General features: G+C 45.8%; 1 protein-coding gene across 2 annotated transcripts in view; it reads right to left on the reverse strand.

The window, feature by feature from the left end:
- Positions 1-464: 464 nt before the first annotated feature.
- TGFBR2 (transforming growth factor beta receptor 2) overlaps positions 465-27731 on the reverse strand; it is a 606522-nt gene continuing 579255 nt past the window's right edge. For both annotated transcript variants that reach the window (XM_075547111.1, XM_075547109.1), the window contains 4 exons: positions 19329-20128; positions 17384-17525; positions 5594-5721; positions 465-2933 (listed from right to left, as the gene is read on the reverse strand). In XM_075547111.1, the coding sequence (XP_075403226.1) occupies positions 2754-2933; positions 5594-5721; positions 17384-17525; positions 19329-20128 (1250 nt within the window). In that variant the 3' untranslated portion in view covers positions 465-2753. The remainder of the gene's footprint in view (positions 2934-5593; positions 5722-17383; positions 17526-19328; positions 20129-27731) is intronic.

The raw sequence follows: 27731 nt of genomic DNA on the forward strand, positions 1-27731 counted from the left end.
TCTGTCTGCACGGATGAGCGGGAGGATTCGGCCAGCATTTTGTTCCATTGTGTACGGAGTCAGAGGCTGACTTGGCAACTGGGAATATCAACAACCAATTTCCAGCAGCAGCCACAGCAGCCTTGGCTGTGACAATTCCTGAAAGCAGCAAACACAGGGGTGGAGGCAGCTCCCCTGACCATGAGGAGAGGTAGGCCGATGGCAGAGATCGGTTGTATGGTCTTGCAGAGGCTCCAAGATTTGGGGATGAAGGGTAGGCCACCTCCCATGTCTGTGTCATCTCATGTCACACACTTCTGTGAGACCTTTTTTTTTTTAAATAGCGATTTGAGACTGTCAGTTGAACAACAAATGTTGAGAAGTCTGGGAGGATCTTGTGATATTTTTTCTGCATGAACTACAAAATAAATGAGGCAAATGAGCTCAGCTACCAAGAACAAGAACAGGAGGCAGGAAGCTGACCTGAGTATTTTTGCTTTATTCGATCTAATAGACATTTTTTATATATAAAAGACAAACTGCATAGAATGAAAATATGTGCTTGAGGCATTTGATATAAAAGGTATATAGCATTCACATTCCTATTTTAATACACGATGTGTTTCCTAAAAGAATAGAATGTTCTCTTTATGTGTAGTAGTTTTAAAAAAATCAGTATTTTTAGGAACTACAGAATGTTATTCCTTGGTCTTTTACCTTGGAGAAAATGTATATAAACAAAACAGGCCAGAGTATCGTCTGATACAACATTCCAGTTTAGGCTGACCATGATGCAGAAGCGATAAAGCTCTTTCGGATCTTGGAAAAGCCCATCATAGGACCAGTATTCTAGAAATCCACCACTAGAGGTCAATGAGCAACAGCTGTTGAGACGGCCTCAGCAAGCCCTAAGGTGCATGTGGATTTTTCTGGTATTCCATGATGTTGCAGTCGAATTGCCTTGACTTCTCTCAGCACACCCCACTGAACAAGGTGCCTAGAAGTCACCTCTCCTGCCAAACTCCAAGAGGTCTCCGAAGCCTCAACGAGAGGAGATCCTGCCTCAAACCTAAATCCTTGTACTGATTTACTCTCTGCTGGTCCCTTGCGCTCATTCCTATTTGGCTGAAAATAAGTAGCTTCAAAACCTTCTTTAAAGAGAGACTAGTATTGGCAACAGTAACACTTGTTTGTAGCATAACACGTTTCCTATGGAGTATTAAAGCTCATTCTTGTCCACGCGGACGATTCCCTACTACAAATGGGGCTCCTCTCCCATAGCCACGGCCTGGTGAGCAGATTCTGCAAGGGCTGGGCAGGCCGGAGTGGCGGAGAGTCTGGGAACCCCGACATAAGCTGCTTGGGGTAAAGAGCAACTAAATATGTCTGAACATAGAAACAGAGCTTTGGGGTCCCCATTTCACAGAGGACCACATCAAGGGGGGGTCCCCGTTAGTCTACCAAAAGGTCAACTTCAAGTCTTACACTCAGGTCAGGTCTGAGGGAAGCAATATCATCTTATGCACAGTTCTTAGAAGGGACCTCAGTTAGGGTCAGGTTCGTTTCCAGACTGGGGTGAAAGTGGCAGAAGTAGGAGGCTGTTTGGTTAACGTGTCCGCACCCTGACTTTGTGAAAGAAAGAGGGGAAAGAGCTGGAACCCACCTGCTTGCCCTCCTCACCCAGGATTCCTTTTTTGGTTTAGTAAAACCTCCAAATATATACACAGTGGCTCAATTTTAATAAGTGCTATGAAGGCCCAACAAGCATGTTCAGAGAGAAACAGTCCTCCGTGTGGCAGCTCGGTGTCACTCTGCTACCCCTAAATGTGCGCCCAGGAAGGACGGCACCCATGCCTGTTCACGCCGAAAGCGAGGCGTGAAGCCCAGGTATGCTGAAACGAAAATGTCATGTACTTCAGGGACTGAGGCTAATGGGAAAAAGGGACCATTTCTTATTAGTAGACATGCTCGTAAATGGAGGACAGCTTTCTCATTCTGCGACCTGGGGAAACTTGTTTCCTGAATTTTCTATGGCTGGTGGAGGTAAAAGGTGGGCCTTGAAATGTCTTCAACTCTTCAGAGATGTGGCAGAGCTGCTGAGCTAGACGGGCTGCACTCCAGCTGTGATGTTCAAGTGTAAGCACCCCACACAGGAGCCCCAAGAACTTCACTGCTGACTGCCTCCGCGTCTCCCTCTACGGGATGGCCGGAAGGAACCTACGTTCAGGGAATTGTGACTTTGAAAAAGCAAGTGCAAGACAGCAATCGCTGACTCGGACAGGGAGCCGCTCTCCTTGGTGTGGTACGGGCCCCCCCATCGCATCGGTGATTGTCAAGTGCTAATGCTCTCACGAACTGCCTCGGTGTCAGAGGTCCCCAATGAAACCAATTTCCGGGGCATAGTTCATCTTTTTATCCTTTGTCTCCTTTCAGAGTATGGCTGTATATATAGATATAAACATATATATCGATATAAAACATAGCTATTCCATATTTATATACAGGCATTAATAAAGTGCAAATGTTATTAGCTAATGTAAAAATCAATCTCATTTCCTGAGGCAGTGCCAACACAGCTTATGACAGTGTCAAAGGCCTAGAACGTTTTATGTCACCCACTTCCTGCTGCGGTCGTTTCTACACATGATCACGCTCTGGGTGACCCCTGGCTTTCCCAGGAGGCTTCATTCCACGGGCAGCTTCTTGCCGCCTCTGCTCTTTGGTGCAAGGCGGTGTGGCCTCTTCGGACTTGGTCCAGCCTCCCCCGGAGACAACTATTTGGTAGTGTTCAGTGAGCCGTCTTCGGGAATCTTCTCCTCGGAGCAGCTCCTCCCGGAGAGTCTGTCCAGCTGCTCCAGTTCACTGAAGCGCTCGGCCACGCACTGGGCAGTGAGCCGGGCCTCGGGGTCGTGGTCCCAGCACTCAGTCAGCGTTTCGCACACGGTCTGGATGCCCTGCAGGGTGAAAGAAGTCCAGAGGACAGGATGAGTTGGTGGCCTCCAGGGAGGCCCTGGTGGCCCGTCAGACCTTGTTCCTGCAGGGCAGGGAGAGTGTGAACGAAGCTGTGTTTCGACAAGTCCGATTGAATAACCACTAGGCTGGGGGTGGGCAGCCCCTCCTAGGCGGAAAGGGGACCTATGCAGGTAGTGGTTGCCCCAGAGGCCCTCTGTGCCCATGTGCTCTTGTGCCACCTGGTCACCAGAGGTCTTACTAAGTAATACAGTATAAAGACGTTTCCCTTGGCTCCTGGGGCACAGAGATGACCCAATCCCTGAAAACTCTGCAAAAGGCGACCTTCAACACTATCTGTACACCTTTCTATCTTAATAGGGCTGGGCTAACCCCCGCCCCCCGACACTCTGATATATGGGCATTCATCTGGATTCATTCGGTCAAGTTCATACACGTTCTGTGGAGTGATTCACTAGTAGCTTCCCATGGCTGCCCGAGAGGGCCTGGCTATACCCGATACTCTCCAACGGTATTAGAATGGGTTATGTAAAGCAGTTGTCTGCAGGTTAGAAGTGCTTCGCTCTAGGTGGTAATATAGGCTTCATAGGGATGGCTGTCTATCATGGCACTGTTTGCAATTGGCTTCTAACCCACCCAGTGCTGCCGCAGAAGAAAGGTCTGGTGATCTGCGTGCGCACAGATGATGGCCAGGAAAGCCCCACGAAGCAGTCCGACTGGACCACGTGGGGTTGCCTCAAAGGCCCTAGTCAAAGAGCCCCCGCTGGGGAAAGCTGCTCACGAACCGGGCAGCACTCTTCTCTCACTGCCTTCATTTTCATTATGCCTTGTAAATATTGCTAGCCATGTCAAGTCCTGTTTGGGTGGTCAGGTACTAAATAAAGAGACCACCTGGGAGAAAGAGAAGATGATACTGCCAACTAGAGGACCCACAAGTGATCCCCTCCCATGGGTGGACCTCACATTGGGCAGGTAAATCCCACACCATTCCCCAAAGTTGGTACTTCCCCTGTTCATCTGATCATGCCAATAAATGTCCTGGCACACCTAAACCTCTCTTTCTCTTGTCCCGCCCCCCTCCCAGTGCATGATGTTGAATTAATTGTATAATTCGCCTAATTGACGATATTGATTGATGGCCCTGTTAAGAGTGGAGTGTTATTGTTGATACACAAGTAACATTTATTTTATTCTGGCACTGTAATTACAGGCCGTAAATTAAATTAAATATTAAGCATTAACTTGAAATCAATAGGGCAACAAATCTCATTAAGAGAAAAAATGTATTATGTAAATTCTTTCCAGAATTTTATCATCATGAATAATGACTTCATTACCGGAATGGTACAGCAGAGGAGGCAACAGAGTCTCAAAGAAGCATAATGTGAACAGCGTCTGGTTTGAGCTCTTGCAAATCAGCTGTGTATTTTTAAAGTCAAAGGGGTTGTGCCTGGCACCCTTGGGATGCCCCGGACTCCCACAGCCTGGTTCCCTCTCTTTACTCATCGGGGTTTGTCCACTGCGGTGGCTCCCAGCCGGCACTGACCAAGACCCAGGCTTCCTGCTCCATCTGTCTCCCCTGTGCTGCCTGGTCTGTTTCTTATCTGAAGTTGCCCTGTCTTTAGGAAAACCCAGGACTTAGCCCTCATCCTCTCTGGAGGAGGAAATGCATCCAAGAGAAGCAAGAAAAGCTTTTGTTGATGAACACGGGGGCCCCCTTCTGTCTCATCTGTCATTTAGGGCTCTCTCCTGGACCTGACAAACGTTCAGGGATCTCTCTTGCTCTCACACAGGCTGACTCTTATTTTCTCCTTTTCCTCCAACCCTCAGACTCATCACAAAATGTCCCTCAAATGAAGAATGTTGTAGGCTACCCCTGACCCTATGGAGCCTAACATGAGTGTCTGGCATCGTGCAAATGCACCGTGGCCACACCAAGTGGACGAGCCCATGCCCACATGGGGACGCCGGCCCAGGTCCAGGTCACATTTCTTTCTGTTCACCATGAGTCACCACCAATCCAACAGCAACTGAGAAGGAGCTGATCTCAGTGGGACTCCATGGGAAGCAGCAGGAGTTGCTCTCCATGGACAGGTTTCCTACATGTTCATGTACATTCCTGCATTCCTGAGCAGTGGACTTCCTCCTCTCTCCTACAGATATGTGCACAGACTTCTCCCTTTCTGCGTACAAGACCTGCCTCCTCCGTGGTGTATGCTCGTCAAAGTCCTGTGGCCTGCCAAACCCTGCTGACCTCCCAAGCACCTACGCATGTCCACCTGGAGCTGAGGATTCCCAGAATAAGGTATTTGTAATCCAGACTGGGATGGAACAGAGAGTCCCTGTGTAAGGCATAAAGCGAGAGGCAGAGGCTGCCGACAATGATGGTCGCCTGGAGTACGTAATGAATGCCTTCACAGGATTTCCTATGAACCCTCCCTGAATAACGGGCACGCCTATGTTGGAAATTGCAGTAACAGGGCAGTGCTAGTTGAGGAACACTTCCTTGAGCACAATTTAATAGGGTCCCAAAATACACAGAGACCTGCCAGCAGAGTTAATCCCCTGGCCCAGAACCTTGACCTCCAACCTAGGAGGCAGCTTCCAATTAATGGAATTCTGTAGGCCAGACGGCCACCCTTACCTGGTGGTTGAGCCAGGAGCTGGGGATTTCTGGTCGTCCTCGGTCTCGCAACACACTGTCCTTCATGCTCTCCACACACGGGTGCTCCCGCACCTTGGAGCCAAAGGGGGGCTCGTACTCTTTCACCTCTGTTACGGAAGCACAAGCATGGGGCAGTGAGAATGGAGGGTGCGGCTTGTGGGACTGCGCATGGGGAAGTGAGTGCAGGTGGGGGCAGCCGGCAGCATGGAGGCTCCAAATACATCCAGGATGACTCAGGATCAATTGTAATGGCAATCAGCAATGAGAGAAGGCAGGAGGGGGGGGGAGGAGGATTCAAGGATGAGACAAGTGCCAGCAGGTGAGCACAAAGGACAGGAAAAGATGGCCCAGGTCACCAGCTGATAGTTAAATACGTGCAATTTCAAGGGGGGTTGAGATTACCCCCATGGGACAAAAATGGGTTTGCCAACAAAATGAAGAAAGAACAGCTATCAGAAGGATCTGCGGCCCTTTAAAGGGCCTCACAACAGAACAGACTCAATAGGTGATATGACGTTTGGGAAAGGTCAATGATTAGGGGGAAAGTGCCTACAAGGCTCAGTAGGAGTGGAGGAGGAAATCATGTTGGGAAACACTATTTTGGTGAGATGGCAGATGATTATAACATCAATAAGTAAATTCTTAAAAGATCATTTGTCTTCAGTGATATGTGCTATAGAGGAAGTCATGGAGATTACAATATCACCCTTCACTAGGGCTTCAGGTGTGATAGGTAGGATTATTCTACCAACCTTGCCCGTAAACACAGATGGGGTTAATAAGGTTGTAGTTTAATTGAAAGGCAAAGAGATAAAGGGCTCAGCGAGCCACACCTGTCTCTCTCTTACTCTCTGATGATCAGACCAGAGTGTGGCTGGCTACCTTGACTAGTTCTCAACTTGTGAGCTATACTACCTGTGGGACACCCAACAGGTGGACTGTGGTGCTATAGTTTGAGGTTCCTTCAAGATGTGCGTGTCACACTGCTGGTGTGTACACCACTTGAGCTGAGGACTGTTGGACCCTGTCATCTGACTGCCTGTTGGTGACCTGCCCTGCTGCTTGTTGTCTATGGCTGAACTGCTCTATAGAAGACTCAGCTGTCTGCTTCCTTGACTTGCACCCAGCAGCCCTTGTGAGTTGAACTGAGCTATTTGTATTGTTCTGTGGACTAATTAGCTATTTCTTAGGTTGTATCTATATCTATAAAATCATAAGTGTCCTGGTTTTGTTTCTCTAGAGAACCCTGTCTAGCGCATCAGGTCTCCACTTATAGGGCAGGTCACCAAGAAATGTTCTCCAACTTCTCCCAAGCTACGGCTCAATACTCAGGGTAGTGGAGGATCTATTTTTAGAACCTATCACCTATCATTTTAACAAATACTGTTGGGTTTTTTCTCTGATCCAAATGGACTATGAGGACTTCCGGTCAGGGTATAGTCCCTTTCTTATTCATGAATCCCTAGAACCTTCCACAGGGCCACTGATGAGTCACTATTTACTGAGTGGGTGAAGAATGAATAAATTACTCTCAGGTTATATCCCTGACAGTGAACAGACTCTGTGTGGATACGCTATTAATATGATTGAACTACTGAAATATATATGAGAAATGTATCTCAATAAAGCTGTTAAAAAGTAAAATAGAGCAGCACACTAATGTGAGTGGGTGGACAGTACATGGGTTTATGCAGCTTAGCTTAGGAGAGTTTAAAGGACAGGTAACTCTCAAGTACCCAAGCATAGAGAGGTCAAAAGGTTGAAGTCAATATAGGATCTTTGATGATTTGTTTTAAAATAATCTGGTTCAATAAGTTAAACTTTCATTAACCTGCCCTTCACAGACTAAAAATTGAAGAAGCTTTCAAAGTGAAAGGACATCTTGAAAAGAGATGGCTTATCTGTGTGTTTCCCCCCTCTAGTTCCCTATTTGCATAATTTATCTTCTTTCGTCCTGCTAAAAATGAAGGGCTTCTATGAGTTTTTATTTACAGTTTTAAATTCAGGAAATTTGGGAATGAAGGCCTCCCATTGCTTGAGGCAAGCTGTCCTTCTCTGTGTACACTTTTGCCTTGAACCCATACTCTGAGGGAAAAAGCCAAACTTCTATTTGCAAAATATTGACGTGATATGCTTCTTTGTCTTTTGCCACACTGTATATTCCTATAAGCCCAAGGCAGAGGCTTAGTTTTATGTTTTCAAATTCCCTGATCAATGTTGAAAACTATTCCTAACACATAGTGGGCCTTCGAGAAATAAGAGTCGGCTTGAATTCAGGGGAAATCAGAGACTGGGCCTCCCAGCTGGTTCACAGTACTAATGCACTCTGACCTACATTTTTTCTTCTATTAAAAACCAAAACTGAATTGAATGACTTCCATTTTCACTTCCAAAGTAGATCTTATAATCTATTTTTATCAGAAAAGTGTGCCATGCCTTGAGGTATGCATGAAAGAAGATATGCATATGACACAATATAAAGCACTCCTTAGATAATATGCCCTATGCAACCCTTTAGCTGCAACAACAGATTCGGCTGATGCCAGTCAGATTCTCTTCCCCGAGGCCTTATTATGAATCCAAAAGATAGCAGTAGAAACTGGGTGCTCAGAATGAGGGAGAAGAGCAAAGACGGGGAAACTGCAAAAACCTATCACCAGAAAGCAAAAGTGTATTGAGTTAGTTTGGAAAAGGTAATATGCATACATGCTAATTTTTAATATGACATTTTCCAGGAGTTGAAGGTCCATTAAAATACGTATACCTTTCAAACTCCCACCTCCACAACTCATCTAAAATACTTTAATGAAGGCATAATCATTGACGATTACAGTTTGACAGGATAAGTCAGCCCAAGATCCTCTCGGGCATGCCGGCTTCACACCTGTTGTGCGTTAGCTGAGGTGCCATCCAATTAGTGCCGAGGCCTAGCACCCCTCTGGACACCCGAGCCAGCACGGGCCAGTCCCGTGTCAGCCTCACAGTCCCTGTGACATCCGAGGCCATCATTGCGACCACGATGTCAACCCTTATCCTTGGGGACCGGCTTCCTTTTGCTTTTCCAGGGAATGGCCCCTCCGGAGAACCTGCAGGGTAGGAGGTGGTCCCCTCTCCATCCTTGCCAGGCTGGGGAACGTTCTAGCAGTGGCTGTTCTGCTCCCAAGAAAGGTCAGCGATGAGAAGACATACCTACCCACACAAAGCATCCACCAACCACCAATGAGATAGAGACCCGGGCTTGATTCGGATTCCAGCATTTCCATTCCCATTTGTAATGCATATATATTTAAATTTCTTTCCCATGTTCTGAAACTTGCACTGGGTGGTGGTTTAGTACTTTAGAAGCTTCTCAAGAAGGGACCACCTAAAGGCCTCTTCCAAGTGTCTCTGCAACCAAGGTCAGACGGTATAGTTAGCTGAGAAATAAAAAGCATTTCCTTGGCTGCTGTCTTAGGGTAGATTTACCAGAAGCAGCATTTGGAGCACGAGGCTCTCAGTGCAAACTGTACGGCAAAGCAATCCACCCAGAGGCAAAGGGGCTGAATGGTTAATCCGCCATTGGCTACCGGCTGCCATGCTCTGGAAATCTCCAGGCTAGACAGCTCCCATCAGGCAAGGTGGAAAAGGTAAAGGTGGGAACCCTTGGTACTCAACACCTGCCGCAGATGGATTCCTATTTTGCAGTGTGCAGAGAGGAGATGCTGGGGATCTGCTTCTGACGGGTCACAGTCTTCAATGCCCCATAAAGAAAGTCTACTTTGAAACACAAGTTGCCATGATTTGGAGTCGACTCAGATGTCAACCCTTCCTCTTGTTTTTTTTTTAATTTATTTTTTATTTTAACAATTTATTGGGGCTCATACAATTCTTTTCACAGTTCATACATATACATACATCAATTGTATAAAGCACATCTGTACAGTCTTTGCCCTAATCATTTTTTTCTCTTTTCTTCTTTTACATTTTATTAGGGACTCAAACAACTCTTACCACAATCCATACATATACATACATCAATTGTATAAAGCACATCCATACATTCCCTGCCCCAATCATTCTCAAGGCATTTGCTCTCCACTTAAGCCCCTTGCATCAGGTCCTCTTCCCCCCCCCCCTGGTAATTTATACCTCGTTATTTTGTCATATCTTGCCCTATCCGGAGTCTCCCTTCCCCCCTTCTCTGCTGTCCCTCTCCCAGGGAAGAGGTCACAAGCTGAGTCAATGTTGGGCAGATTCTCCCTTAGGCTCTCAGTCACAGCTGAGTCTCAGCTTTGACAATTGGTTGGGATAATGAAAAGAGACCAACCACAGGGCAGCTCAGCTACTTTGGTATTTATTTTTGCTTTCCTGGGCGATGAAAGCAATCCCACTCTCAGTCTTCATCCGGATTTGGAGGATGGCCAAGACCATAAACCAGCAACCACTCCCAACTGCGGGTCATGTCCTAACTTTCATGGTTCTTCCAGGAAACCCTCAGAGCACCATGGACTCTCACTTGGCTCAGCAGCAGGTGGTGGCACCTGTATCAGATGGATTCTGTGCCTGGGAGAGGGGACCAGGAGGACCCTGCCAGCAAGGTAGGTGGGCATGGTCCTTCCAGGGTAAGACTGCGGGCACCCAAACCCACACAGTGCTGGGGAACTGAGCAAAGCAGCTGACTGGCAACCTGTTGGTGGTGGAGATCCATTGTCTCTCCCCTCCCTCCCCACCACTCATTTCTTTCCAGGGCTTTAGGGATCTGCAGGCTGAGATGTTTCCAGCGCTTTGGGAAATAATGCTCAGTTCAAACTGCCTGTCTTTATCCCAAGCCGTTTTTTTCATGGAGACCCTTACAATAGTGTTTGAAAGGGCATGTAATTAAAAACACACAATTCCAAAGTCAAATTTGAATACATAAAAAGCAAATTGTTCCCCTCCACTCTGGGCCCCTCTTTCTGTCACAACAGTGGTTTATGTGGAAGAGTGAGCTCAGAGGTAATTAAAATGTTTCTTTTCTTCTTTGTAAACAAGTGCTCCTCAATCTGCTCTTTATCAAAGCCCTGGCTTTGGTTTGCTTCCCTGCCCTCTCCCTCTTCATCCTTCAGAGACCCCGTCTGGGAGTCTCACATAAAGCCCAGGGGAAATGAATTACAAGAGAGAGGAAATCCCACCTGGGGCAGTGGCCCATCCAACTGCCTTGAAGTTTCTAACTCCTACTTGAAGTTGCTGGGTCTCCTATGCAAGCCTGGGGCACAGTTTGAAACCAGCAACTGATTCTCAGCCCACACCCCTAGGGACTTTGCTCTGTGTGTTTTGCCAAAAATATGGACTGCATTTTGACAGGAAAAAAAAAACAAGTTATTAAACATGTTTCGAAGGCTTCGAATGAGTCAGACAGAGAACGTTGGAAGAGAGCCTTCCACAAAGTGATCAACATCTTCGTTTTAGGGTTGAGAAAGCTGAGGCTCAACAAAGCTGTGCACTGGATTCCGGGAAGCGTCCTGAGAACAGAGTCTCTAGGTATCCCTGTCTCTGATCAGGCCATTAAACCTTGTAAAGATGTCCCCATGCCTTCGCCCCAGGAAGTGGTGAGTTTATGCTCCTCCCCCCAGAATAATCACAGCGGATGTGCCTCCCCTACCTCACACCAGGGAAACCCACTAGGTCTCCAGACCAGGGAACCTGCGGGACTTGTTGGATCTTACGGTTTCTAATTCTTCAACAAATTATATTTTTAAATCCTGATTCATTAGGAAGAGCAGTTTGAATCACCTTCCCTTCAATGCTATTCTTTACCAACAAGAACCCAGCTACAAGTTCATCCCAGAGCTGGGACAGAAGGCGCCACTGGTGGTGGTAGAGGCGGGGAAGAATGAGTCTACCTCACACTCAGCCACGTGGGCAGTGGAGGCCAGGCGGGATTTTCTAGAGTGCTTCTTGGCGTGCTTCATCAAAGGACAATTCACTTCTGGTCTCTCTTCTGAGATAACTCAGGAAACCAGGTAAGAGGGGAATGGGACTAGTCCAGAAAGAATGCTACACGGGATTGAACCTTAAAATAAAAGAAAGAAAGAAAGAAATGCTTCTTAGAAAAAAGCAAAGAGCTCAGAGGATTCGACTACATTTAGCTTTTTTTAAAAAAGGACCAGGGATGGGGGATATTATTAGTTGCTTTGTTTTCCAGCTCCATCATAAATTAGATAGGAGTAATGGGGGAGGGGGGGCAGCTTAGCACGTCATATCTCAGTTCTTGTTTACAAAGACCGAGAAGATTCACATCTGCCCCCTTGTATCACTCTCGGCATCTCATGGAGGCTACACGTACAGGATCCCAGCAGGCGGGGAACAGGATGGGAATTCACCCTCCCCGTTGGTCCTGAGGAGGAGGTGGGAGTTGAAAGCTAAACACACCCATGTCCCTGTGGACTGGGGTATGAGGGTGAGAAGGCGTGGGCTCCAAGAGCTAGCTGCGTGCTGTCTGTGGAACTCAGAGTCCCCTGCAGGCTCTCCCTCTGGTGGCCCACAGTGGTGGCCTGCTTGACAGCATATCCTAGCAGGATTTCCTTCATCTCCTGACTCACTTCCCCACCCTCTGACTGACATTGAAGCACCTTTCACTAATTCGTGGTCCAGGGTCTGCCGGGCACCCAGCTCAGGCGGATGTTCTCCTAGCAGTCTGTGAGGAAGCCTAGCCTCTGGCTCACCCACGCAGAATGTTTCTCCGACCCGTTCAGTAAGCCTAGCCACTTTCATCGTTCCGGGAATAGCCCACCCATCTTTCTCAAACTTCCTGACTCTACTGCTTGAAAACAGCTTTCTGTTCTGCCTGAACCCTCTCCCCACCCCACTGCCCTGCAGTCTTTCCACTGGGAGGATGGATGCCTGCCCCCTTCTCGGTGCCGCCCACTTGGAGAGCGAGGCTCCTGGACAGAAACCCCAGTCCTCCGAAAGGCAGCATCTGGGACCCAGCTGTTGTTTTGATTGCAGTTCCAACTGAACAGAGCAGCAAAGCTGTTGAGTTTTCCCCAAAGCGGTACCCCCAGGTTTCATACCAGCCTTCCTCAGTATCCTCCCCTGAAAGCCGGGGAAAGGCAGTCCTTCCTGTCTGCTCTCTCTTCACCCTTCTCTCCCCCCACCCACCCCACTCCTGGCTCTTTATTTTCCTCTTCCCCCAAACCCCCTCTGTTTCCCTTTCTGGCCACCTCCTGAGACTGCAGCCACCTGGCCCTTCACAATGGCATCCTCGAAGTTCTCTCCCTTCTTCTGTTCTGTACTCGCTCAGTGTCAGTCTTCAGTGCAAGGCCTCAGTGGTTCGGGATGTGGATGTGGGTTTGCCTGTGGGCCAGCTTCGCCTGGGGACGACCCAGTTACTGTGCCTGCTGTGTTCTCAGAAGCCCCCCCCCCCCCCGCCACTGAAAGGGACCCGGCCTTCGTAGGCCTCCCACATGGTACACAAACACGCGCAGGAACATCAAACAGGCCAAGCACACAGGGACACAGACCGCTTTGTGCAAGAGAACCAGCCCCGGGCCTGTCCTTGCTGAGTGGTCACTTCATTACCTTCCCTCTTAAAAAAAAAAGAAAAAGTAAAACACCAATTATGCCCTTCTAACTGGTTCCCTCTCAAACCGCTCTGCCAAACGGGCTTCCCTGGCTCTTCAGATGATCAGAGTGACTGAAACCGTGTCTTCTGCTATGATGTTTGTCCCCTTGCCTTACTTTGGAGTCCCTGAGCAGTTGCCATGTTCTGGCAGCTCTGCACAAGGTGAGAGATTCAGGGCACCCAGATGCACCACGTGAGAAAGGCCTGGTAGATGCCCTCCTGAACCAACAGCATGGATTGTATGGTGCCATTCTATGCTGACACTCGGGGGAGGTGGTGGTGGCAACGAGTTGGGGTGTCTATGGCAACTGGTTTGAGCCCTGTTCTATTTTCCTTCTAAAAGCACCAACTATTATATGTCTGAAACCACCCGGCATGCTCTCTGTGTTTCTGGAATGCTACAGCCTCCCTAGGCTCCTGCTCCTTCCTCGGAAAGGGTCACTAATTTGTTCATCGCCACCCTTTAAACATCTTGAACAATGTCTGTCACACAATAGGGACTGTATACACATCTACCTTGGGAATCATCGAATGAATGCATCTTTGGTAAAATGAAAAAACACCAAAACGTTTTGTCAGACTAGAAGGCACTGAGCCTGTTAGCAGGGATTCACCCGGAGGAGCCGAAACCTTCGATCTAGGGAGCGGCTTCGTGTGTGACTGTCGTAATAGGTATTTCTAGAATGGCTCTGATCTGAGGCAACACCCACGAGGCAGAGTGGCTTAACGCCAATGCTAATTGCAGCTGGTATGGACTCACCTTCTCCATTGGTAAGCCAACACTGTAGGTGGATGTTTAGTGGCCACGGACTAGGGAGTCAGGTTCTGGCTCCCCAATGTTCTCAGGATCCTAAGCCTCAATGTTCTCATCTGTAAGACACCACCACTAATTGCAACACTGAGGTGAAGAGTTCTTGGTGGATTCAATGAGGGGATCTATGAAGCTCAACCACAGCATGGAATAAAGTCACTTTCTGGCAGGGGAGCTGAAGCCAGGCTCCTGGGAAACTGTCTCTTAATATTTAACATTTTACTTCATTCAGCTGGACATCTGTTCCTCAGAATAAATTGGAAGGAATACGAGTCGACTGTGTTGTAAAATAAATGATCGATCTACCGTTCATCATGCTAAGGTAAGCGTATTCCACCCTTTCCTTTGCTGAAATGAAACCGTCAGTGAAAATTCGTAATTACATGTGCTGTATTTCAAGTCACAAAAGGAAGGTTAAGCAAAGTCTTTTCCCAGGCCGCCCTTTCTTAGACTTTATAAAGTCTCACAGAAATCCATTAGAGGGAGCTATTATCTATTTTATTTTAGGGTAAGAACTGTATCTCCACGTCTACTTTTTTTTTTAAAGAAAAGATCTTTTTTTTGCTCAGTAGTTGACAAACTCCTTGAGGAAAATAGCGTGTCTTTTTACCTGTGTCCACCGCGATTAGTGGAATGAGAACAAAAATAAGTAAAGCATTGTGTGGGGGTCACTCATGGCCCCCTGCTAGGGCAGAGAAGTACTTTCTCTGTAGGTTTGCGAGGCTGTAAATCTGAACGGGAGCAGAAAGCCTCATCTTTCTCCCACGGACTGGCTCCTGGGCTCAAACAGCAGTCCAACGCACACCCACTGCACACAGCCCCTTCGACTTGGCAGAGGAAGGGGAAAAGCATGCACCACTTGGGGATGCAATTCGTGTCACTGAGTTGTGCATGCAGAGATCACTGGGCTGGTGCATATTCTGCTGGGTACCTTCTCAACAACCTCCACAAAATAAGCTCCCTATCTATTTATAAATATGAAGAAGACAAGCTTAAAGCGGGCTCACCATGTGAGTTCATACAACCAAGCCGAGGAAAGCTATGTAACATCGGTGTGGGCCGCTGGAGTGGAGACCGGAGAAGGACGACTCTGGAGTGAGATCAATCAAAAAGAACCAGCTGACCCCTTTCCTGTTCTCCAAGTGCTTCCTGTTCTTATCCGCAAAGTTAGGAAAGGCTCCCCCACCCCACCCGGGTCTTACTGTACAAATGAGATCCTGTTCCTTCCTTGGGAGAACTTGTTTTTACTGTAACTGTTTTTAGACCTTGTGAAAGTTGGTGAACTCGGTTCTTCTCCATGAGCCTGAATTCTTCCACACTCAGCAAATATCAACAGGAAAGGGTTTGAGTCGCTGATAACAATGAAAGGAGGGAGCTCACACGGGCTTAATAAGCTAGCCGCACTGACAGAGGGAGCGTCAGCGACACAATCTCCAGCTCATGTTTATAGAATAACAGGTTTGAAAGGATAGGAAAAGATACGGAAATCTAGGTAAATGTATTCCGACAGTGACAACAGCGTCGTCTCTGACACAGCTCAGACTGGTTTAAGGATTCATTTTGGAACTGTCAAAGCTTTCAAGCAGAAAATTATCCTCAGTGGCTGAAACTTGGTTAAAGAAATTTCACTGTGCAAGGCAAAACTAAGTTACTTTTGGAACTGCTGTGGGGGAATAAATCCCCGTCAGGAAACAGGAAAATAACAGGGTCAGCCAGACGGGAAGTGCCATCCCCTTCCCGGGCCCCCGGAAATGATGGTTCAGCAAGGTGCACAGTGCCCGGGGGTGGGGGGTGGGGGGTGGGGGGGGCGGTTCACCCTGTTGCTAAACATACATCATCAGAGACAGTATAAAAGCAAACAAACAAAATCAACACCGAATCCAGTCGATTCTGACGCATAGTGACATAGTGTAGGGCAGAGAGCTGCCTGTGGGTTTCCAAGGCTGTGAACCCTACACGAGTAGAAAGCCTCATCTCGGACGAGCTGGTGACTGCTGACCTCGGGTCACAGTCCAAAGTGTAAGCCCTTGACCCCTGTCAGGACTCCTTCACGGAACCAGGAGAACGCCAACCAAAGCTACCTTGGACCACGTTTTGAGTGGGTTGACCCAGTCACCTTAAGTAACCTGTTGCTGTCTCATCAACTGACCTGTGTCCCCCACAGTTTTCAGGGGGCCGATTTTGGGGGGAGCAGATTGTGAGGTGTTTCTGGGCGGATCTGAGCCTCCCATTTTCAAGACTGCAGCTGAGCACCTGACCGCTGATTCTTCCCCATCCCCCCCAGGACTCACAAGTGATCACAGCTATGAATTCCCGGAGATGTATTATTTTTCAGGGGTTATAATCCAATGTTATCATTTTGTTGCTAGATTAATCTCTGCAACCACACCTGGGAAGTTTGAGCAACAAACTAAATAATGAGATCACTGGATTGTAACCTTCTACATAGAAAGAATGAGCAGGAATCCATGTTCACACAAATACATAATTAAAGAAAGAGCAAGAGCTTCCCATTAATTGGCAGAATACCATAAGGATGTTCTTTTACCCTTGAAGCAGGTAGAGGGTTTGAACTGCTGATCTTGTAATTAGCAGCTCAGTGGATACCAGACCTCCTGTCCTGCGAAGGGCATGCATGTAAGTAATGCCCACCCCAGTCACTTTAAAGCAATGACAGTTTTACCTGCCCTTTATCTTTATCTAGCCTTACTTATATTTCCAATATCACCCGCAATCATAGCTTCTAAGAAGGAAAAAGATAATGTGCCCTTTGTAGAGGAATTATCACCACGGGAATCCTGGGAAGCCATATCCTATTTCTTCTTAAAGGAGAAAAGAATAAGGGGCCTTCACTTGGGGGGAGAGGGTGGGAGGTGATGGGAGGAGACACGGAACAAGCCAGATGGACCACTCTGGATTTGCACAAGTTCGTGAAAGTAGGTCTTAGAATCAATCCCAGAGGTTTAACCAGTGAGAGAATGACATTCCTCAATAACTTTTCACTAAACCATTCAAAACAGAAATAAATATGTGGAATGATTCTGCTTGTTTGGCCCAGAAAGAAAGTTAAATTAATCTGATCAATAGAAAGCATGCTTATAAGTAGTATTAGTGTGGTTCTTTTGCCAGATATGGAAATATCTGCAGAGGGATGTATGTAATGAAAAGTAATTACATGATTTTCTGATGGAAAACTTTGGAAGTATTTAGCGTGATTACAAATAGTTCCAAACATTCTGTCTACAATCAGATCTCAGTGAGCTTCCGTGATGGAGTTAACGGTTTCAGAACCCTCTGGAGGCAGGGCTAAAGGAAGAACATGGTCTCAATTTGCATGGGTATCCACTGCTGCGTGGCGATGGCGGTCCGTACATACCTCCCACTGCATTACAGCGCGATGTCATCTCCCAGAGGACAAGAGCCATGGAGTAGACATCTGTCTGCTTGAAGGACTCAACGTTCTCCAGATTCATCCTGGACTCCAGGACTTCTGGGGCCATGTATCTTGCAGTTCCCACCTAAAGCGAAAGCAGAAACCGAGGCTCATCAATGCTTCCAGCTGCATTTGTGCTTTCAAACTGTAGTTGGTGGCCTACTCTGTACAGGTGACAGCTCCAAAGTCATAGTTGTTATTTCAAATATTGAAGCCTTTACAGAAAGGCGCTTATTTTCTTCTAATTGGTCCTATTTCCTTGAAAGTGCTTGAAAGGCTAACAGGAAAGAATGCTAAAATAAAGAAATGCCAAATTCCAGAGCTGGCTGACCTAGCCCCTTGATGGATGTCATCACAATCTTCTATAACATCCTGACAGTTGTGACATTCTACATGTTTGTTTTTGCTTTTGCAAATTAAACAATTTTTTTTCATTTGTGGAACTTCAAGATTTAAGGTAAAAAATAACAATGAGGATTTCTTTTATTTTTTATCATTTAAGAACTGTGTCTTAATCTTCTTTATTTGCCCCATACCAAACTCCAGTGTTCTGAGGGTACAGTAAAATTATATAAAATCTCTACTGAATTATGTCAAAGTAGCACCAGCAAGAGAGCAAATTGGATCATTCTGTAGTCTCTTGCGTGCTGCCTGTATCCGTCTACTCTATGAGGCCTGCGCTAATCTCTAGGATGGATCATATACAAACATGGGATCTAATGCTTCTTTAGACTCAATCATTTACATGTTTGACATATCAAATCAAACATGTATACGCAATATAGACCCTAACATATACAATGGATTGTAAAATCCCTGAGGAAGATCAAGTCGTTTGGAATCACCATCCCACTGAATATTTCTTATTGACATGTATCAGAACCTTTTTTTCCTTTATATCAAATCATTCTATCACTCATTTCCCCGACATATAAATCTGTCTATATTTCAACCAGTTTTCCTTGACACTGTATGTGCTGTCATGAATACAGAGGGATGTATTCTGAAAGTTTCTGAAGCATGACCTCCACCTAGTTAGACAAAATGGTGATAAACTTTATCAACTCCATTCTAATCTACAGCCAAGCTGTCTGCCAGTAAGCCATGGAGTTCCATCATTCTTAAAGAATGCCTTGGAAATTTCTGATCACTTTTAAAGAGGGCCTTAGACAAAAAAAGGTTACATAATAATTTGTGAAAGTGTTTCAAGAATGGAACAGTGTATATTCAACTCAATTAAGACTTAGTGGCAATTTCATGATCCAACGCCTTGTGGCAGAGGGGTGACCAAATGGATGTAGGTTTAGACTTCAAGATCACTTAGAAAATGGAAAAGGAAATTTATATAAATACCCACTCAGTGCAAAGTACAAAGGATCAAGTGTCAATACGCGATAAAAATAAGAGAAAACTCACTGACTGTGAAGCAAAGAGAAAGTATCTGCTAATGGGAAAGGCATGCAGGTTGATTCAGGGGCAAGCATCCCTGCCCTAAATATGGGAGGACCTGTGCAATTGATGAAACGTGTTCCTTTAGCAAAGGCACCCTGGTAGGCTCCCTATTTTAACTTGATTCTCTAGACCAGCAGTTCACGACCCCTTTGAGGGTCGAACAACTCTTTCACAGGGGTCGCCTGATTCATAACAGTAGCAAAATGACAGTTATGAAGTAGCAACAAAAATGATTCTATGGTTGGGGGGGGGTCACCACAACATGAGGAACTGTTTGAAAGGGACACGGCATGAGGAAGGCTGAGAACCGCTGCCGGACAAACATCCAGGGTACAGTGCTTACTGAGTCTACAAGCCTGAAATATAGATGAAAGGTAGGGAGGTGGGCGGTGCCAGCCACAAGGTAAGGGGGCTCCAGGTACCCATTAGAACTTACCTGTCCACTGTTGGCCAGGTCGTCCACGGACAGAGTCGGGTCCAGACGCAAGGAAAGTCCAAAGTCACAGAGACAGCAGGTCAGGTCATTCTTGACGAGGATATTGGAGCTCTTGAGGTCCCTGTGAACAATGGGCATTTTGGGCCTCCCGCAAGGAGTGTGATCACTGTGCAGGTGAGCAATGCCCCGGGCGAGGGAGCTGCCCAGCTGGCGTAGGTCCTCCCAGCTGATGACGTGCCGAGTAAGATACTCCTGTAGGTTGCCCTTGGCGTGGAAGGCGGTAATCAGCCAATACTGCTTCCCCAGCTCCGTCTTGCGCTCCTCGGCCGTCAAGAACTGCAGAATGTTCTCGTGCTTCAGGTTGATGTCCGAGAAGATGTCCTTTTCCGTCTTCCAGGAAGCGAACTCTTCATAGGGGAAGATCTTGACTGCCACGGTCTCGAACTGCTCAGACGTGTTCTGTTTCAGCTTGGCCTTGTAGACCTCGGCGAATCGGCCCTTCCCAACCAGGGTGTCCAGCTCAATGGGCAGCAGCTCTGTGTTGTGGTTGATGTTGTTAGCGCACGTAGAGCTGATGTCCGAGCGGTCATCCTCCAAAATGATGGCGTAATGCTCGCTGAACTCCATGAGCTTCCGCGGCTTGGTGGCTCCGCAGGACGAGCTCAGCTTCTGCTGCCGGTGGACACGGTAGCAGTAGAAGGTGACAATCACAGCGATGGCGATCACCAGCGGAGGCAAGAGGCTGACGCCGGTCACTTGGGCAATGACCAAAAACAAATCTTGATTGCTGGTGGTGTACTCTGATGTGGAGACAGGAAAAGGGGGGTAAAGAGCTGAGTTCAGTATGCATTCAACAAATGGGTCCCTACCTCGGGCATCGAAAGTATCTATCTGCTGCATAGTTTTTATAGAGCATATATTTTTATCCCAGGGATGTTCATGTGTACCAGTCTGGTCCTCCCTGCCCCTGGCTATGCATTCAGGGCCTTATACTCTTCTCTGCACTTCACCTTCAGTGCTCCTACTTCGGGAAGCCGAAGGAGAAATAGAAAAAAAAAACTGTCTTTTTTCATATAGTCTTACAGCACACCAAATTCTATAAAATTTGGCACCATTTCAAACCAGTGACTATGAGTCCACGTAGTAGACTCCTCTCTGCTTCTCCCTCCTCTTCTCCCCCTCCAAGGGCAGGAGCTTGCGGCTGGCAGGGAGGGTTTTTCTTCTACATTTCCGTCAGTAGCACAAGGAGGGCCTCAGTAAATGCGTAGAACAGAGTAAAGTGCACACTGTGAAGTATTCACGGATTTCAAAGCCTTATGGGAGCTCAGGAGACAGAGAAACGCACAATACCAAAAGGTAGCCTGTAACAGTACAGAGACTAGCACAGTGTTGCCAGAGGCTAGTCTTCGCTCTGAATCCAACCTTCCCTGCTTTAATCAACAGCCAGGCTTCCAGGAGACAGACCTCTGGGCCTATTGGTGGTGGGTGTTCGAGTCTTTGGGAAGGGCCTCTGTAGGAGGAACTTAGCCTGATACCAAAAAAACCGAACTGCCACAGTGTTGATGCCGATCCATAGAGACCCTGTAGGTAGGGGAAGAATTGCCTGGTCGTTTATGAAACCATAATTGTTTACAGCAGTGGAAAGCCCCATCTTTCTTCCTCAGACTGGGTGGTGGTTTTGAACTGCAGTCCAACATGTAACCACTATGCCACCAGGGCTCCTAAATTACCCTTATTACACCCATTATGCCTTCTTTTGGGGACAACTTGCAGTTTTCCTATAAATATTTAGTAGTAACAAGGGAAATATTCCTACCACGGTGAGCCAAGTGGTTAAATAAATTTTCGTACTCTTTTGGATTAATGGAAGAGGATCCTTCACATTAGCCAAGAAGCTCCATGATCCAACCCTTTAAATTTTGGTTCATGGAGTGGTGTTGGTTGGCACTGATGGAATCATTTTCCTCATGGGATAAAGGATGTGTATGGAAAGCTTTAGTGGATAGAACACAAGGGAGAGGGCAGTTACAGTTCGGGAAGAGCCAGGTGCGAGGCTGCGTCCATCAGCCAAGAAGGCCAGAATTCTACAGCTTTGCAAGTCCTCTATCTTCCCTCGAAGGTACTCATTAACACAGGCTCAGGGTCAAGGACTAAGACCTGGTCATGTAACATGTTGTTCTGGACCTGCCACCCTTCTCAAAGAGGTTAGCATCCAGTTGAGCAGTTAGACAGACAGAAATGATTAGCCATATATGGCAGTCTGGGACGGGAGCTGACTAACAGCTATTTACAAGATGACGTCAAAAAGGTTGCGGCAAAGTGCCATTAGCTTTTAATTCCATTTCCCCACAAACTTTTGAAGTCTCCTCGTGTTGGTGGAATAGGGGCATAGGGGCTATGAATCGCCTAGTGGCCAGGACTGATCTGAGGTAGTCTCTGAAGGAGGTGAATGAGTAGAAGGAATGTTACAGACGTGAGTTAAGAAGTAAGAAGCATGATCCATCTGCAGAAGAACAATTCTCCCCAATGGCCTACTTTCCACAGGAGGGACGGAAAAGAAAAACGTTTGATAAGTAGTACAGAGTCAGACTCAATGTCAAAGAGGGGTTTTCAATTATCTACTGGCCATGTGCACACCCTACAGACTTTGGACCACCACCACCAGAGGAGGGAAATGCACACCAGGTAGAATGGGGTCACGATAAACCCTCACGGTGAACATTTAAATTGCTTGTGCTGCCGTCACTTAAGTTCTTGATGAGAACAGAAGCTAGTACCATGTCAACGTTGTAGGTTTAATGATTCACTACTTAATCTTAAACTAGTTCTGAGAAGGAAACTCCAGCTTCCTTTAATTGTATGTTCTAGGTGAGAAGTTCAAGTAGATAATCTATATCAATGTTTCCCCAAAGTGGGCCATATCACCCCATGGGGCGGGGGGTGCACTGGGATGATCCAGGGGATTGAAAAAGTAGCTACCTACACTTTATATGGGTTAGAGGTTATATCACAAAAGTTTTTAATTGGCAGGGTTGGGGCAGGCGGGCGCTGAAAAGCTTTTTTAATGTTTCTTACGCGAGGACAGAAGGTCAAATAAGTTTGGGAACCTACAGTCTACATGCTGCCACTGAAAACTGAAAAACAATGCCCAACACCAGAGTTTCAGTGACCAACATGAAAACACCAACATTTAGGGAGAAAGATACATTCATACACCTAAAAAAATAAAGATTTTTTTAAAAAGATAAAATTTGGCAGCAGACTCATAAAACCCCAAATCCTTATTTACACTGGGAGACGTGTTTGGGGACAAAAGAGCAATGGGAGTGAGGGGAGCCGTGAGGCGCACAAAGTAATTACCCAAAGAGTGGCAACTGAAAGAGGAAGGAGAGGAGGTCTGGCAGAGAACTATGAACTGACACTGTTGTCCATCAAAGGTGATCCTAGAAAGCCATTATGAAAGGGCGGAGAAGATAGTGTTCAGGTGCCCCTTTAGAATCCACTGCCTTCTGCCTGAAGAACCACCGCTATTTATCTGCCATATTTCAGAGAATGTGTCTGTTTCAAGTACCCCATTCTTCCACTTGTCCACACCGGTCTGCTGAACCCCTTGATTGCTTCTCTCTCTAGCAGCTGTGTGCATGCAAAGGCTAAGTCCCTTTAACAGAGTCACCACTCTCGTGACAGGGCAGGACACCTTTCCATCGGCAAGGCCTGCTGGCCCTCAACATTGACTGAAGGAGGGACTTGAGTGAAAGAACATTCTTTAAAGCTTTGGGGACAACACAGGAAATTGGCCCAGTACAACCCAAAGGTCCATGGCTTGTTTTGTATAATGAAGGCTAAAAATAGATTTTACATGAAAAATCTTGTCTTAAAAACTAAGGTGAAAATGTAACAAAGATCCTATCTGACTAACCAAACCTGACGGACACAGTGGCGGACAAATGGAAGGACAGTGGGGAACGAGGCACAGACCTGGGCAGCGTTTCATCCTGCGCTACACAGGATCGCTAGGATCACCTAACAACAGCCCCCCTTCAGAGAAAGTTCGTTGAGATCTCTTCTGTAATATTTTAAAATACAGTAACACACTGGTAAAAGTTTGATTTCCTATGGATCCGATATAATGGTTTACATACTCCTTTTCACCTATGACGCAACATGTTTATAACAGTTAAAATATTCTTAGCTGTGTTGCCAATCCATTGAAGTATAAACCTGGCAATACTGGTCATTTATTGCTGATAACTTTATTTAGAATTCTTAGCCATGTAGATAATGACCTTCTGTGCTTTTTTTAGGTTAAGGAAATATAAAAACATTTTTTCATTGCTTTCTGTGTGGCATTGATTGAAGAAGACTCCAGAATTCCCCAGGTCAATGTCAGACACCAAAGTTTTACTTTCCCCTCAAATTTTCTGTGTTTTTTTTTTTTTTTGGAAAGCCTACATGTAAAATTTTTGAAAGGGAAATTACTGAAAAATATTTGTCAATCTTAAAACTTCAAAGTGATGAAAACACTAACAATAGCAAACCAGCTGATAGGAAGCGTTGGGATGAGGCTTTATCTAAACACAGGCCATCCACACCCTTTACCACATTAACCTTTAGGCTGCTAATCTAAAAGCCACAATTATGGATGAAAGCTTGCTGAGATGGCTCCCCACATTCTCTCTAGCCCAGCAGTTCTCAACCTATGGGTCACGACCCCTTTGGGGGTCAAACGACCCTTTCCACAGGCATAGCCTGATTCATAAAAGAAGCAAAATTATAGTTATAAAGTAGCAATGAAAACGAGATTTGGGTTGGGGGGTCACCACAACCTGAGGAACTGTATTAGAGGGTCACGGCATTAGGAAGGTTGAGACCCACTGCTCTAGCTGGAGGCCAGAAGTGCATGTTGCTTTTTACCAACCCCCAACTACCCAGAAACTCACAAGACTGAACACGGTATGTGCCGAGCTATAGGTTAAGTGTCAAATGCAACATTAATATTATAAAGTAGATACTACTATTATTATAACTCCCCCTTTCAAGATAAGCCACTAAAGATCAGATTATTTAAGCAGTTTCCCAAGATCAGAACATTACCCAATAGAGTCTACTTTGACTCTCAGATCATGTCTTTAGGTGACAGACACTGATACTTAGAACAAGCTGTCTGAGCGGAGAGACCCAACTCTTGACTCCATGCCACAATGTGCCTACAATTCATCCTCATGGAAGTCAATTAAAGAATGACTTTAATCTCCCAATTTGATAAAGTAGTTTTCCTTCATGGGACTGGTCATGTGATTTTATAACCCTCCGTTACACAATATTTGTAAAATGGAACAAAGGTTATTTACTAAAAGTGTGACAAAAATCCTTAGGAGCCATCTTCATGAAACTCAGGCCCAGAGAGGAAAATTTGAGCGTTAGTAAAAAACAGCAACAACATGGGATTCATTATTTACCAAAAAAACAATCCCCAAACAAACACTATTTCATGATGGTGAAAAACAAAAACACACACACACACACACAAAAAAAACCCAGGACAAATTTATCAACTTCTCAGCAGTAACAGAATGTCAATACATGACATTGAAATGTAGTATGAAGCAGACATCTCAAGCATTTGTCTTGCCTTTTCTATAGAAACCAGATCGGTGCGTAATTGAAGTATTGAAGGAAATGTCTCTTCATTCCATTAGTTTAGCTAACAAATGAAAATGAAATGATAGAGATAAAATAGTGCCTTTTATAATTCCTAATGAATTAAGTGCTTATATACAATGCATCAATGCCTGATAATAGTACAAAGCAAGACACAGGTATTACCACCTGCTAATGGAAGAATCTAACTATAACTTTAGATTTGCCCAAGGGATGGAATCTGAATCGGATTAAACCTCTGGATCCAGCTGGCAATTTTCAGAAAATACAAAGGATAGAGGAACACATTGAAGTACACGGTGAGTGTACATTCAGCAAAATTCGGACTTTAAAGTCACACAGGTTGTTTAACAGATGCACTGTACACGGCACAAAGGGCGGGAGACTGGCACATTGGGAGAGCTTTGATCTCTCCAGGAGGCCTTGGTGGCATCCTGGTTACAGGGGAGCTAATCGGAGGTTTGACCCTGTGGGCTGCTCTGTGGTAGGAACATGCTGGCAATTGTTCTCTTGAAGACTACAGCTCAGGAAGATCTACAGAGCAGTTCTAGTTTGTCACAGGTCACTCTGCGTTGAAATGGACTTGACAGTAAGCAGGAGTAACAAGGTTGATCAAATCACAATACTATTGAGACGACTAACAATAGGCAAGACTAAACTCTGCAGATATATACCTGGGTGAAAAAAATCCTTTAAAACCTCAAGGAAGAACTAACTACAAATGTCAAGACCAGCAGTCACGTTGGGAAGAATGGATGGGGGCTGTGATGGGTTTGGGCAACATGCTGGGCCTTCAGGAATGGCTGGCGAGGCTCTATTCTTTTCACCTGGGAACTGGCTCCAGCTGGTTGGTTATGAGTCCTTCATTTGTGTGCCTTTCTGTGCTGTGCTTTGTTCCAAATTTAAAGAGAAAACTCAGAATAATGATTCAGGTGGCCATGCCTTGGCACCTGAGCCGAGTGTACTATTTCAGATATCCTTGGGGGAAAGAAAAGTGGGGCAGGAACAAATGTTTATTTATTTTCTTTTGTCTTTTGGAGCATGTGTTCTATGCTCGGAACTTCAAAATTTTACTCTGATTGATGCACAGAACCTCCCTTCCAAGAGTTAGTCCCGTGTTGGAAGTTAAGGAAGACGGCATTATGGATGACCTTCTCCAGGACAACCCGCTGAAAAGCAGCGGCGTCCGAATCTCACAGGGCTGAGTGGCTCTGAAGCCGGTGTTCTTTCCACACCACCAACGTTGTCTCTCTAGTAATGAACTCAGAGATTTATTTAATAATTCTGAATTTTCCAACCCAAGGTGGCCCACATCGAGACCAGACTTACTTGCAAATAAAGAACAATTTGAAAATGTAAGTGTGCTAATAAAATATTGTTTTTAAGGACAAACATCAAATCTTCTTTCCGTCTCCCAAAGATAAATGTTAATGTACCATAAAAAAAATACAAACTGGCAGAAAAACTTAGGAAGCCCCTTGGTATACTTGTATTTGGAGTGAATGAAAAGTAAATAGGTCATCTTAACACACTCGACACGCTCGTGCACACTCACACACCCACACATACACTCATTAAGACACAAGTCACACCCACTTTCAAACACTTAGCTGTGCCCCAAGCCAACCTTCTGATTCCTAACAAATTAAAATGGAACTTCTGAAATTCGCAATTCTACATAAAAAGAGAGTAAATAGTATATTAAGGTAAGTCCCAGGCACTAACAACGCACACAGTGATTGCTTAAGGTGTCTTACTTTCAAAGTGTGTCGACATAGATGGATTTGCTATCAGCCTACCTTCTACATTAAAACAGAAATCGTTTGGTGATTCTGCCACTCAGGAACACAGGTTCTGGGGTTAAAGTTACCGAGACGTTCATTTCTCTGAGCATTAAGAATGTGTACCAATGAGGGGTTCCCTCCTATTTTGGTGTGTCTGTACACTAACATCCACCACATATGCTGGAAATGTTGTTGAGAAGTTGACAGTAATATTCTAAGCACAAAGATTTTCACACACCGCATATTCATAAAGGAGCAGGATATATATATGCCACTGGCCATGATCCAAAGGCGGAAACTGTGCTACAGAGAGATACCAGGCTGGAAGGAAGGGAGGATTTCCTGACTTAAGTCAATACATTAATTTTATAATCTTAAAACTAGTATTCATTTATTGAGCACCTACTAAATGGCAATCAATATATTTCACACAAGATTATTCTGGATCCTACCAGCTACACTAGCAGATACACATGACTATTCCCATTCTATAGAAATAGAGACTAAGTGTAAAGTGAGCTGGGGGGTGGGTGGGTACCAATGACTGGTGGCTTATGTGGAAGTGACTGATGGGCAGCTAGGAAGGCAAAGATTCACAAGAGACGTTGCTTACGGCGGCTCTCAGCAGCTCAAGGCAACAAAGGGTTCAACATGAAAATTTCAAGAAACAACAAGCGGAGCACAATGACAAAGAAAAAGAGAGGACAATAGAATACAATGAAATAGGAAGCAGATACAAAAGGAAGAATCAACATAGCCCCAAACTGGCACTGCATGAAGACTGGTGGAAAGACCTAACCTATGGACCCGCCTGCCATCAGGCTGTTAATGGGCCAGAGAGCAAATGCCAAGGGGAGACACAATTGTAGGGCGGCAAAGATTAAGATGATACAAAACTCCCAAGAACTGTTTTGCGAACTGGAAAATGTAGGTAATTATGGACAAAGTCCTACAATTA

This window comes from Tenrec ecaudatus, chromosome 4 (assembly GCF_050624435.1).
Source record: "Tenrec ecaudatus isolate mTenEca1 chromosome 4, mTenEca1.hap1, whole genome shotgun sequence".
In the NCBI taxonomy this organism is placed as follows: Eukaryota; Metazoa; Chordata; class Mammalia; order Afrosoricida; family Tenrecidae; genus Tenrec; species Tenrec ecaudatus.